At 38.0% G+C, this 12,790-nt stretch overlaps 1 protein-coding gene across 3 annotated transcripts in view; it reads left to right on the forward strand.

Moving 5' to 3' along the window:
* The window catches only part of LOC128550560 (protocadherin Fat 4-like), a 48,080-nt gene that overhangs the window by 22,506 nt on the left and 12,784 nt on the right, over positions 1–12,790 (forward strand). For all 3 annotated transcript variants that reach the window (XM_053529808.1, XM_053529815.1, XM_053529820.1), the window contains exons 10-11: positions 1,139–1,214; positions 3,736–3,887. In XM_053529808.1, coding sequence (XP_053385783.1) covers positions 1,139–1,214; positions 3,736–3,887 — 228 coding nt within the window. The remainder of the gene's footprint in view (positions 1–1,138; positions 1,215–3,735; positions 3,888–12,790) is intronic.

Below are 12,790 nucleotides of genomic sequence, written 5' to 3' on the forward strand. Positions count from 1 at the left end.
TCTAATTTTTGCTCAGGAAATGGTCGGAAAATTTAACTTCTAGCGTATTAGTCGCAGTTAAATTTCGGATTTTTTCCCCAGCAATATTTAATATTTACCGGCAAAAAAGTTATGGCGGCGGCCATATTGATGCCGCGGACTGAATTATTATCAGAACCTGATTGGTGGAAATCGGACAGTGTTATTTTCGTTCCCAACCGTTTCGTACCAACAGTAGTATCGATAACAGACTACATCAAAGAAAAGCGGCTTTTTGACACTAATTGGCAGCAGACGGTTTGCGTTTACATTCTGTTATCGTGCAAGTTTAAGTGTGAATTGTTTGCACAGCAATTATAACACCTTTCCCTGTCATGTAATTAACCGCGTTCTTTTGATTTTGAGTAAAAAGATTAACAAAATATCTTTTTTTGGATTTTTTTCATTTATTTAAAAATCAAAAGTAAAAAATTATCTTTCAAGTTTTTTAGTACGCTAAGAATTAGTATAAACAATGTTTGGAATGGAGGACGGATCTGTCCAGATTTTATCCAACCCGGAGTACATGTCAGTGGCGTCCAGTAAAACGAAAGTAGAAACAAACGTAATTCAGACTGCAAAAACATCTTTGAATTAAAGTCATTGGTAATTTTAATAGTCTATATTGGTTATTTACGATATATTTTATTGAAAGTAACCGCTATTGGTTGAAAAGCCGCCGATATTGATATTTTTTATCCATTTTGTTCGTTCGTAACAGATGCACGTAATTTTGCGAGAGCTACAGTCAGAAAATTGGCCCGAAAAAAAAACTGCTGGCAATGTTCTGTCGTATAGATCGCAGGAACTTTTTCAGGCAGCAAAATGGGTAGAAAAAGTGTGACCTATACGCACCAAAATACGGTATGATATTTTAAATGTGCATAACTTTTTAAAGCCCATTGCTCAGTATGTAAACATGTCTTAGTTTGCAGCATTTTTCCAGAAGATGTAGAAAATCATGCCCTTCAGAGTTCTCCTTGAGGGAGCAGGAGGAGGCAGTCACCTACACAGTGATCTCCCCTTACAGTTTATGTAGTGCTAGGGGAGGTAACTGCTGTTGGGAGTTTGGTGGAGTAGTTGATCAGATTCTATTTCATTGTATTTTCAATATTTGCAGGGTGATTTGAGCATACAAGTTGAAGCAGAAGATCAGGACACAACAAAGAGACCAATATATTATACAATAGAAATAGGTAAAATACCATATTCCGCTGAATACATTCCCACCTCAAACGAAGGTCCCTCTTTCTTAGCTGGTCTATACAGAGAGCTATTTTACTTGACCGGGTGTTGTCCATTCTGTGTCCGCACCTTGATTAAAATTTTGATGTACTTTTGCTTTATCTGTGTAATTACTTGATAAATTTGCTTCAAACTTAAAATAGCTATTCCTCATCATCACCCACATCATATGAAACTTGGGCTATAACTATCACACCAGTAATTCATGAGTTATCACCCTTTTTACTTAAAATTTCAGGTTAAAGTTTGAGTGGTCTTTCACTTAGCCTCTGTTATTATTTATTAAAACTTGAGAATGCTTGGGCCTAGGATCACCAAACTTAATAGGGAGGTTGATCATGACCAACAGATGACCCATAATGAATTTGAGATCAGTAGTTCAAAGGTCAAGGTCCCAGTGAACCAGAACAGTTAAACTGTTTCCGGACAATAACAAAATGAAACAGATTCCAGATAATTACTCAAGAATGCTTTCGCCCAGGATATTCAAACTTGACATAGAGTTTGGGCATGACCAGTAGATGACTGCTATTGGTTTTGAGGTCAGTAGGTTGAAGGTCAAGGTCACATTGACCCAGAACGGTAGAACTTGTTTTGCCAAATAACTAGAAAATGCTTTGGTCTAAGATCACATTTGATCGAAGGTCACTTATGACAGGTAAATGACCCATAATTATTGATTTGAGGTCTGTACGTCAGACCTCCAGTGCACAGTGACCAAATAATTTCTGTTCCTTGTGCAGTTACTGGATGCATCAAGGGATACAAGGTCTTGTTACTGAATGAATTTGATTCAAAAAGATTGTTATACTGTCTTACTGTCACCAAACTTAATGTACATCAAGCTTAAATGGAAGCTGGTCTTACTGTACCTTTTACATTATGTGGAATGAGCAGTTCACAGTTCAAATTGTGGTCTGGGCCTTACTCTACCACAGGGTCAAGATCAGTGATGTGAATCAGGAATTACATATGGCAGTCACACATCAACTTTTGTTATATCTGTACTTTGAAATGGCACAATTCGATGCATTCAGATATGTATAACAGAACATGACCCTTTTTATGCTCCCACACATTTATGCTGCTGTCCGTATGTCCCGAAAGCTTGTGTGTCCAACTCTCCCACACTATTATCCTGATTTGCTTCAAACTTTCACGGATGAAAACAATCTTGATGTGCAGATGACCATAAAGGAAGGCATTTTTTCTGTGTATACTTTTACTGCAGTTATGACCCTTTGATAGTTTTTGCTATATAGAGGATGGCACAGTATGTGGGGGCATCCGTGTCCTTTGGACACAATTTTAGTTTAAACAGAACCTGTTGGCCTGATGCAAAGTTTGAAAACCTGGTTTTTGTGAAATTTCCATGTTTCTTATCTTCAAATATCTCGTCTGCCAAAGTTGTTCAAATGGTTCTGCTTGGTTGCATAAAAAGGGCCTAAGTCTGTGTCACATGTGTCTCAAAGAGTTTAACCTAAAGTTATAAAACATTACACAAATATTATTCAGCATGTTTAGTTGTGCATCTGGGGTTTTGTTAGAGATATCACTCAGTCAGACCAGAGTTATGACCCTTGACTTTGTAAAAAATATACATGAAAAGGCATGAAAACTTGTCACATATCTCAAAAGGTATGTGACCTAGGGTCATGAAACATCTTAGGAATATTATTCAGCATGTGAAGTGAAGCTCACCTGGGATTTTGTTTTGGATTTTTATCAGTCGGACCAGAGTTATGACCTTTGATTTTCCAAAATATGCATAAATGTGATACAAGTTTTTGTAATATGTATCTCAAAAAGTATTTGACTAGAGTCATAAAACATTAGGGGATTGTTATATAGCATGTGAAGTTGTGCACCTGGTGTTCTGTTTGGGACTTCACTCTGCAAGATAAACATAAAGTATTTTTAAAGAACTTCACCTGCATTCATGAAACCATGCAGGAATATTATCCAGCATGTGAATTTGTGTTTTTTAGGTTTTTTCACTTCGCAAGACTGGAGTTATTGTCCTTGACTTACTCAAAAAAATAAAAGTTTGTGAAACATGTATATTAAAACATACTTGACCTAGAATCATAAAACATTAGAGGATTGTATAATAGCCTATGAAGTGTTCTTTTTAGGATTTTACTCAGCTAGGTCAGAGTTATAGCCCACTAAGTGAAAAATACACATAAAGTTCTTAAAAGTTTGTGTTGCAAACATCTAAAAAATTGTTTAACCTGATGAGTCATAAAACATTGTTACAGTGGCAGGAGTGGGTGGCACCTGTGTCCTATGGACACACATCTAGTTTTCAGTTCAAGTAAGTCTTTTTCAGAATATGATGTTTTAAGTATTTTTTTTTCAGACTTTAATGTCGTTAACTACACATATATATCTAAAATAGATAGTGCCTACTTGAACTTTGTATTCTTATTTTCAATGCCTACCTTATATGTTCATTTATTGTTTTTACAGGAGAGTACCTTGGTATTCCAGTAAAAGATGTGTTTGAGATAAATCCAAGAACTGGCATTATAACAAATATAACTGAAATAGACCTTGAGGGTGAAAAATTTCGAAGTTACGATCCTGAAATATTAAGGGATAATTGGCCAGTACAACTTAAAGTAAGTAAAACTTTGATGTTGTTTTCATTATTTGCACAGCATGGGCACTTCATATTCAGGTGAGCTTTACTTTTATAATCATTTGGTGTCTGTTTTTATGCCCTCAAAGGGAGTCATATTAGTTTTCAACTGTCCGTTTGTTCGTTAGTCACAACGTTAACTTTTTGCATGAAGGCACTTTACTCGCGAACCACTGCACCCAGGACCTTCAAACTTCACATGCTGATAGTACTCAGTGAGTACACGACCCCTATTGACTTTGGGGTCACCAGGTCAAAGGTGAAGGTCATAGGGGCCAATGTTCACTTTTTGCATAAAGGCACTTTACTTGCGTACCACAGCTCCCAGGATCTTCAGACTTCACATGCTGATAGTACTTATTGAGTACACAACCCCTACTGACTTTGGGGTCACCAGGTCAAAGGTCAAGATGCTGCAGGGGCATTTGTCACCATTAGTGACAGCTCTTGTTTATATTCATTTTTTGTAATAAGTAATTTATGCCAAGAATCCTATGATTTATTTTAACTTGAAACCATTGTAAATCTGAGTCATTTGTAATTGTAAGGGGGAATCTGTAAGTATATCTTCATGAAATTTGGTCAGAATGATTGCCTTGATGAAATCTAGTTGGAGTTTGAATATGGGTCATCCGGGGTTAAATAGTAGGTCACTAGGTCAAATCAAAGAAAAACCTTGTGTATGCGATAGATGCTGTATTTTTATGCCCCCGAAGGGAGGCATATGGTTTTTGAACCGTCTGTCAGTCTGTCGGTCTGTCAGTCTGTCGGTCTGCCCGCAATTTTTGTGTCCGGTCCATATCTTTGTCATTGATGGATGGATTTTCAAATAACTTGGCATGAATATGTACCACAGTAAGACGACGTGTCGCGCGCAAGACCCAGGTCTGTTGCTCAAAGGTCAAGGTCACGCTTAGACATTAAAGGATAGTGCATTGATGGGCGTGTCCGGTCCATATCTTTGTCATCGTTAGATGGATTTTCAAATAACTTGGCATGAATGTGTACCACAGTAAGACAATGTGTCGCGCACAAGACCCAGGTCCGTAGCTCAAAGGTCAAGGTCACAATTAGACATTAAGGGATAGTGCATTGATGGGCGTGTCCGGTCCATATCTTTGTCATCGATGGTTGGATTTTCAAATAACGTGGCATGAATGTGTACCACAGTAAGACGACGTGTCGCGCACAAGACCCAGGTCCGTAGCTCAAAGGTCAAGGTCACACTTAGACGTTAAAGGTCATTTTTCATGATAGTGCATTGATGGGCGTGTCCGGTCCATATCTTTGTCATTCATGCATGGATTTTAAAATAACTACGCATGAATGTGTGACACAGTAAGATGACGTGTCGTGCACAAGACCCAGCTCCGTAGGTCAAAGGTCCTAAACTCTAACATCGGCCATAACTATTCATTTAAAGTGCCATTGGGGGCATGTGTCATCCTATGGAGACAGCTCTTGTTCAATTGATCTTCATGAAATATGGTCAGAATGATTGCCTTGATGAAATCTAGTTCGAATTTGAATATTGGTCATCTGGGGTCAGAAACTAGGTCACTAGGTCATATCAAAGAAAATACTTGTTTAAACTCAAGAGACCATATTTTTGGTCTGATCCTATTGAAAATTGGCCAGAATATTTGTTTCCATGAAATCACTAGGTCAAACATGTTTACACTGTTATGGCGTGTTTCTCAGGTGAGCGACCTAGGCCCATCTTGGCCCTTTTGTTTCAAGGTATTTTCAGGATGCATGTTGTGCATAAATTGGCATCATTCTTGTTGTGTTGTGAAATTCAGGTGAACATGTTCCCCTTGCGTCTTCGGATGTGGGATAATTAAGCTTTAAATAAGCCAAAATTGACAAGCCTTAAAACATGCCTTATTATGGGTTACATGCCACCTTCAAAATCCAGCCCGCCCGCTTAGCTCAGTAGGGAGAACGTCGGATTACGGATCGACGGGTCGCGAGTTCGATCCCCGGGCGGGGCGTATGTTCTCCGTGATGATTTGATAAAAGACATCGTGTCTGAAATCATTCGTCCTCCACCTCTGATAATTCATGTGGGGAAGTTGGCAGTTACTTGCGGAGAACAGGTTTGTACTGGTACAGAATCCAGGAACACTGGTTAGGTTAACTGCCCGCCGTTACATGACTGAAATACTGTTGAAAAACGGCGTTAAACCCAAAACAAACAAAACAAACAAACCTTCAAAATCCATATAAGATGTGATATACAGTTGTTGGTTTCTAAAAGCATACAGATGAACTTGCTGTAGGGGCTTCCTGTATTAAACAAGCACTTGCCTTAATGCAGCCTGTAAGCTAACTCCCCCGATTGGCATTTCGTTCTGATTTTAATCTGACTAATAGGGGCCTCCGTGGCCGAGTGGTTAAGGTCGCTGACTTCAAATCACTTGCCCCTCATCGATGTGGGTTCGAGCCTCACTCAGGGCGTTGAATTCTTCATGTGAGGAAGCCATCCAGCTGGCTTACGGAAGGTCGGTGGTTCTACCCAGGTGCCCGCTCATGATGAAATAATGCACGGAGGGGCACCTGGGGTCTTCCTCCACCATCAAAGCTGGAAAGTCGCCGTATGACCTAAAATGTGTTGGTGTGACGTTAAACCCAACCAAAAAAAAAAAAAAAATAATCTGACTAAATTAGCCACTTGCCTAAAGCAGCCACATTATTTCAACCTTGTGGCAGGCTGCTTATTACAGGTTTGAATGTATGTTGGGTCTTAAGTTCTGTAATTCTGTTTTGTTTTACTTCTTATTATACCCCCACCAAACATGTTTGAGGGGGGTATATAGGAGTCAGTTTTGTCGCGTCCCGTCGCGTCCCGTCCCGTCGCGTCCAGAAATCTATTATCTCAGTTATTACCAAATGGATTTGATTCAAACTTAAAATACATGTTCCACCTTATCACCCACATCATGTGACACAAGGTGCATAACTCTGACACCAAGTTTTCATGAATTATGTCCCCTTTTACTTAGAATTTAACGTTAATTTTGTTGTATTTTCACTATATCTCAGTTATTACTAAATGGATTTGATTCAAACTTAAAATAGAGTTTCACCTCATCACCCACATCATGTGACGTAAGGTGCTAACTCTGACACCATTTTTTTATGAATTATGCCCCTTTTTACTTAGAATTTAAGGTTGATTTTGATGTATTTTCACTTTATATCAGTTACTACTGAATGGATTTGATTCAAACTTAAAATAGATGTTCCACCTCATCACCCACATCATGTGCCACATCATGTGACACAAGGTGCATAACTCTGACACCAATTTTCATGAATTATGTCCCCTTTTACTTAGAATTTAAGGTTAATTTTGTTGTATTTTCACTATATCTCAGTTATTACTAAATGGATTTGATTCAAACTTAAAACAGTTGTTCCACCTCATCACCCAGATGATGTGACATAAGGTGCTTAACTCTGACATAATTTTTTATGAATTATGTCCCCTTTTACTTTAAATTTAAGGTTGATTTTGATGTATTTTCACTATATCTCATTTATTCAAAATGGATTTGATTCAAACTTAAAATAGATGTTCCCTCATCACCACATCATGTGACACAGGTGCATAACTCTGACACCAATTTTCATGAATTATGCCCCTTTTTACTTAGAATTTAAGGTTAATTTTGATGTATTTTCACTATATCTCAATTACTACTGAATGGATTTGATTCAGACTTAAAATAGATGCTCCACCTCATCACCCACATCATGTGACACAAGGTGCATAACTCTGACACTATTTTTCTTGAATTATGTCCCCTTTTACCTAGAATTTAAGGTTAATTTTGATGTATTTTCACTATATCTCATTCTGATTGGCTTAGAGCCAAGGGAAGTAACCTTTTTTTAACCTTTGTACTGAGTTTCTTCCCCTTAAATTCCAGGAATTAGTCTATTTTTAGAAATCCTATTTTTAGATTTTCAATATTTTAGGTATTTTTCTAACTTTTTTATTATAAGTCCTATGTAAAAAGTAAAAACATTTTTACGTGGTAACATGGGTTGGTAAGATACTTTTTTGTATTCATTTTTAGTGTATCTCTGATATTAGAGATTTAAAATATTTACTAGTATTACTATACTAGTATTATACTAGTATTACTTATATGTGGAAGCCCAGGATGAAGTACTCCAAAGTATTTTTAAGATTCCTTATGGTTGCCATTCTTCTGTGACAAGACCGTATGGTGGGGGTATGAGTCACTCCTGTGACAGTTCTAGTATTTTCATAGGCCACACCTTTGGACAGAGGTACATGTATCTCCTATTTCTGCGAAACGGGTACTAAAGTGCATGTTCATTGTTGAAATAAATGTTTGTTAATTATCCCCAGACGAAAGTCGGAGGGATATAGTTTTGGCGTTGTCCGTCCGTCTGTCCGTCCAGCGTCCGGAGCCATATCTAGGAAATGGTTGGGAATATTTATTTAAAACTTCATATGCATGTTCACCACTATGAGTTCTTGAGGCCCATCAAGTTTCAGGCAGATTGCCCAAGTAACACTAGAGTTATGGCCCTTAGAAATTTCTAGTGTTAACTATATAGGGTACTGTAAATATGGCAATTTCTGCATCATAATTTTTGATATATTTGACCTAGAACTATGAAACTTTAAAGAATTTAGAGCACTATAATGTGTTTGTGCACACACAATTTCGTTCGGATTTATATGTAAATTAAGAGTTATTGCCCTCCCCCCTCCCCGCCCCCCGAAAAAAAAAATTCCTTATTTAAATTTTTTAAAACAAACTTCATATACATTTTCACCACTATGAGGTTATGGGGCCCATCAAGTTTCAGACAGATTGCCCAAGTAATGCCAGAGTTATGGCCCCTTAGAAGTTTCCAGTGTTAACTATATAGGGTACTATAGATATGGCAATTTCTGCATCATAACTTTTGATATATTTGACCTTGAACTATGAAACTTTAACAGAATTTAGAGCACTATAATGTGGTTGTGCACACACAATTTCGAATGGGTTTCTTTTGTAACTTTAGAGTTATTGCCCTTTAATTTTCTAAAAATCCACATATTTGTACATAACAAATTTACCATTTGGCAGAATTTCATTAAATTTCTTTCATTCTTTTCTGTGAACATTTATTATAAACATGTGAAGTTGCGCACCCACACCTGGTCACCCACTTGCCTTGGTCACACCCCCTCCCCCTCCCAACCCCCCTCCCCTCCCCCCACCCCCCTCCAAAAAAATAATTATTTTTTTTATTTCTTATTTTAGATTTTTTTCAAACCTTCCATGATTATTTATCAACATGCAAGTTGTACCATTCCCCCACTTTACTCCTCCACCCAGTCATGCCCACCACTGATCATGCATCCTCTTCCCCCACCCCATCCCCCCAACTTCACCCTTTTACCCTTTTTTTCATTTTTAATTTTCCATCAATATTTATAATCAACATGTGAAATTTTTTTCCTCTCCCGGTCCCCCGCACCCCCACCCCCTAAATTAATAAATATATAAAGTTGTGACTGCACAAACCTTGTCCTCAGCCATGTTCAAGATATCTTACCTGTGTTCTCTTAAGAACATCTGTTCTTTTAAGTTCAAATGTACATGTTAAACAGCAGCACCTGGTGCCAAACCACTCAAAGACAATATTTCGTTCCAGTTAAACTTCAAGCTCACATTTCAATTAACTGCATTTAATTTTAAAAGCTAAGCTTACTACAGTAAGCATACCCCATTCAAAATAAACTCTTTAGTCAGGATCAAAGTATCATACATTTATTATGTACTCTTTTATTAAACAATTTTGTTTTCTGTTAAATTGATTTTGACTAATGAAAATTTTTGCTTCTTATTAACATCCTTAACTTTTTGCCGGATATTTTTTTTTGCCATTCCTCACCACAAACCCTTTTGGCGGGGGATACCAATTCATCGAAATTACTGGTTAATGTTGCAATATACCACCATTTAATTCATTTTTAGCACACCATCATCAGATGGTAGGCTATTCAAATTACTCTGCGTCCTTGGTCCTTCTGTTCGTCCTTCCTTCTGATAGCAATTTCTCGTTATCGCATCTCCTCAGAAACTGTTGGGGGGGGGGGGGGGGGGGGGGATTTTGACCAGACTTTGTCAGAATGATGTATTGGTACCCTAGTTGTGTTCTCCTGAAAATCAGACTGGTTCAAACCACTGCACCTAGGACCTTCAAACTTCACATGCTGATAGTACTTATTGATTACATGACCCCTACTGACTTTAGGGTCACCAGGTAATAGGTTAAGGTCACCAGGTCAGAGGTCAAGGCGCTGCGGGGCCATTTGTCACCATTAGTGACAGCTCTTGTTCGAGTGAGTTATGGCCCTTTCTTTATTTTTAGCTCACCTGTCACAAAGTGACAAGGAGAGCTATTGTGACCGCTTGATGTCCGTCGTCTGTCGTCCGTCGTCAGTCATGCGTCATGCGTTGTCCGTTGTGCGTCAACAATTTCTAAAAAAATCTTCTGGAAAACCACTGGGCAGAAAATTATTCAAAGAATTGAATTCCATGCAGAACTCTGGTTGCCATGGCAACCGAAAGAAAAAACTTTAAAAATCTTCTTGTCCAAAACCACAGAGCCTAGGGCTTTGATATCTAGTGTGTAGCATCATCTAGTGGTCCTCTACCAAAATTGTTCAAATTATCCCCCTAGGGTCAAATATGGCCCTGTCCCAGGGGTGACATGGTTTATATAGACTTATATAGGGAAAACTTTGAAAATCTTCTTGTACAAAACCACAAAGCCTAGGGCTTTGATATTTTGTTTGTAGCATGATCTAGTGGTCCTCTACCAAGAATTTTCAGATTATCTCCCTAGGGTCAAATATGGCCCCGCCCCGGGGGTCCCCAAGTTTTACATAGACTTTTGTAGGAAAAATAGGTTTAAAAATCTTCTTGTCTGAAACCACAACACTTAGACCTTTGATATCTGGTTTGTAGCATTGTCTTATGGTCCTCAACCAAAATTGTTCAAATTGTACCCCTTGGGTGAAAAGAGGCCCTGCCCTGGGGGTCCCAAGTTTTATATAGACTTATATAGGAAAAAGCTTTAAAAATCTTCTTGTCTGAAACCATACGACTTAGGCTTTTGATATTTGGTATGATACATTGTCTAGTAGTCCCTTACTAAAATTGTTCCAATTATGCCCCTGGAGTTAAAAGAGGCCCCGCCCTTGGGTCACTTAGTTATTATGTGAGTTATATAGGAAAAATACTTAAAAAAATCATCTGATTCTATTTCCAAGACTTGTTTAATTATAATTACCTGATGACCCCAAGTAATATGATGTCACTTGACTGTGACCTAGACCTACTTTCTTGTTTTTTAAGATACAGCCTTGAAATTTTGATGACATACACAGTTTTGCACACAAATCATAAAACTGAATTTCATTGACCATGAATGTGACCTACTGACTTTCTTAATATTTTATCATCAGTTTGACATTTGAAACATGTAGCTCATATTACTCAGGTGAGCGATCCAGGGTCATCATGACCCTCTTGTTATAATTATCATAGATTTATATATAGAAAAACTTTGAAAATCTTCTTGTCCAAAACCACAGGGCCTAGGGCTTTTATATTTGGTATGTGACATCATCTAGTGGTCCTCTACCAAGACTTTTCAAATTATCTCCCAAATATGGCCCTGCCCCATGGGGTCACATGATTTATATAGACTTATACAGGGAAAAACTTTCAAAATCTTCTTGTCTAAAACCACAGGGCCTAGGGCTTTGATATTTTGTTTTCGACATCATCTAGCGCTCATCTACCAAGATTGTTCAAATTATTCCCTTAGGGTCAGATATGGCCCCACCCTGGGGGTCACATGATTTACATAGACTTATATGGGAAAAACTTTGAAAATCTTCTTGTCCAAAACCACAAAGCCTAGGGCTTTGATATTTGTAATATAGCATCATCTAGTGATTCTCTACCAAGTTTGTTCAAATTATCCTCCTAGGGTCATACATGGCGCTGCCCCAGGGTCACAAGGTTTATATAGACTTAAATAGGGAAAAACTTTAAAAATCTTCTTGTCCATAACCTACAACATTCAAATTTGGACCACATACTGTAAAATCATTTAATTTCGTGGTCATGAAATTTCGTGGTTTTGGTCCAAATGGCAATTTCATGGGGATAAGAATTCGTGGATTTCAACCTCTGAACAAAAAAATGAATGGGAATTTTACTTGTTCGTTGGGATTAAATTTCGTGGATTGACTCAACCACAAAATCCACGAAAATTAGTCCACAACGATTATTAATGATTTTACAGTATATAGTTTTGAGTGGCTAGATGAACCTTAACATGGGTTGACCTTGATCTTGACCTAGTGACCTACTTTCACATTTCTGTAGCTACAGCCTTCAAATTTGAACCACATGCATAGGTTTGTGTACTGAAATAAACTTTGACCTTGACATTGACCTAGTGACCTACTTTCACATATTTAGCTCACCAGAGCACAAAGTGCTCAAGATGAGCTATTGTGACCAGTCATTGTCAGACGTCCATTCGGTGTCCGTCATGCGTCAACATTTGCCTTGTGAACACTCTAGAGGCCACATTTGTAATCCAAATTTTTATGAAACTTTGTCAAAATGTTAGTCTTCATGATCTCTAGGTCAGGTTCGAAACTGGGTCATGTGGGGTCAAAAATTAGGTCAGTAAGTCAGATCAAAGGAAAAGCTTGTGAACACTAGAGTTTCTAGAGACCATATTTGTGACCCAATCTTTAAGAACTTGGTCAAAATGTTAGTCTTGATGATCTCTGGGTCTAGTCTGAAACTTGGTCATGTGGCA

This window comes from Mercenaria mercenaria, chromosome 2 (genome assembly GCF_021730395.1).
Source record: "Mercenaria mercenaria strain notata chromosome 2, MADL_Memer_1, whole genome shotgun sequence".
NCBI classification, from domain to species: domain Eukaryota; kingdom Metazoa; phylum Mollusca; class Bivalvia; order Venerida; family Veneridae; genus Mercenaria; species Mercenaria mercenaria.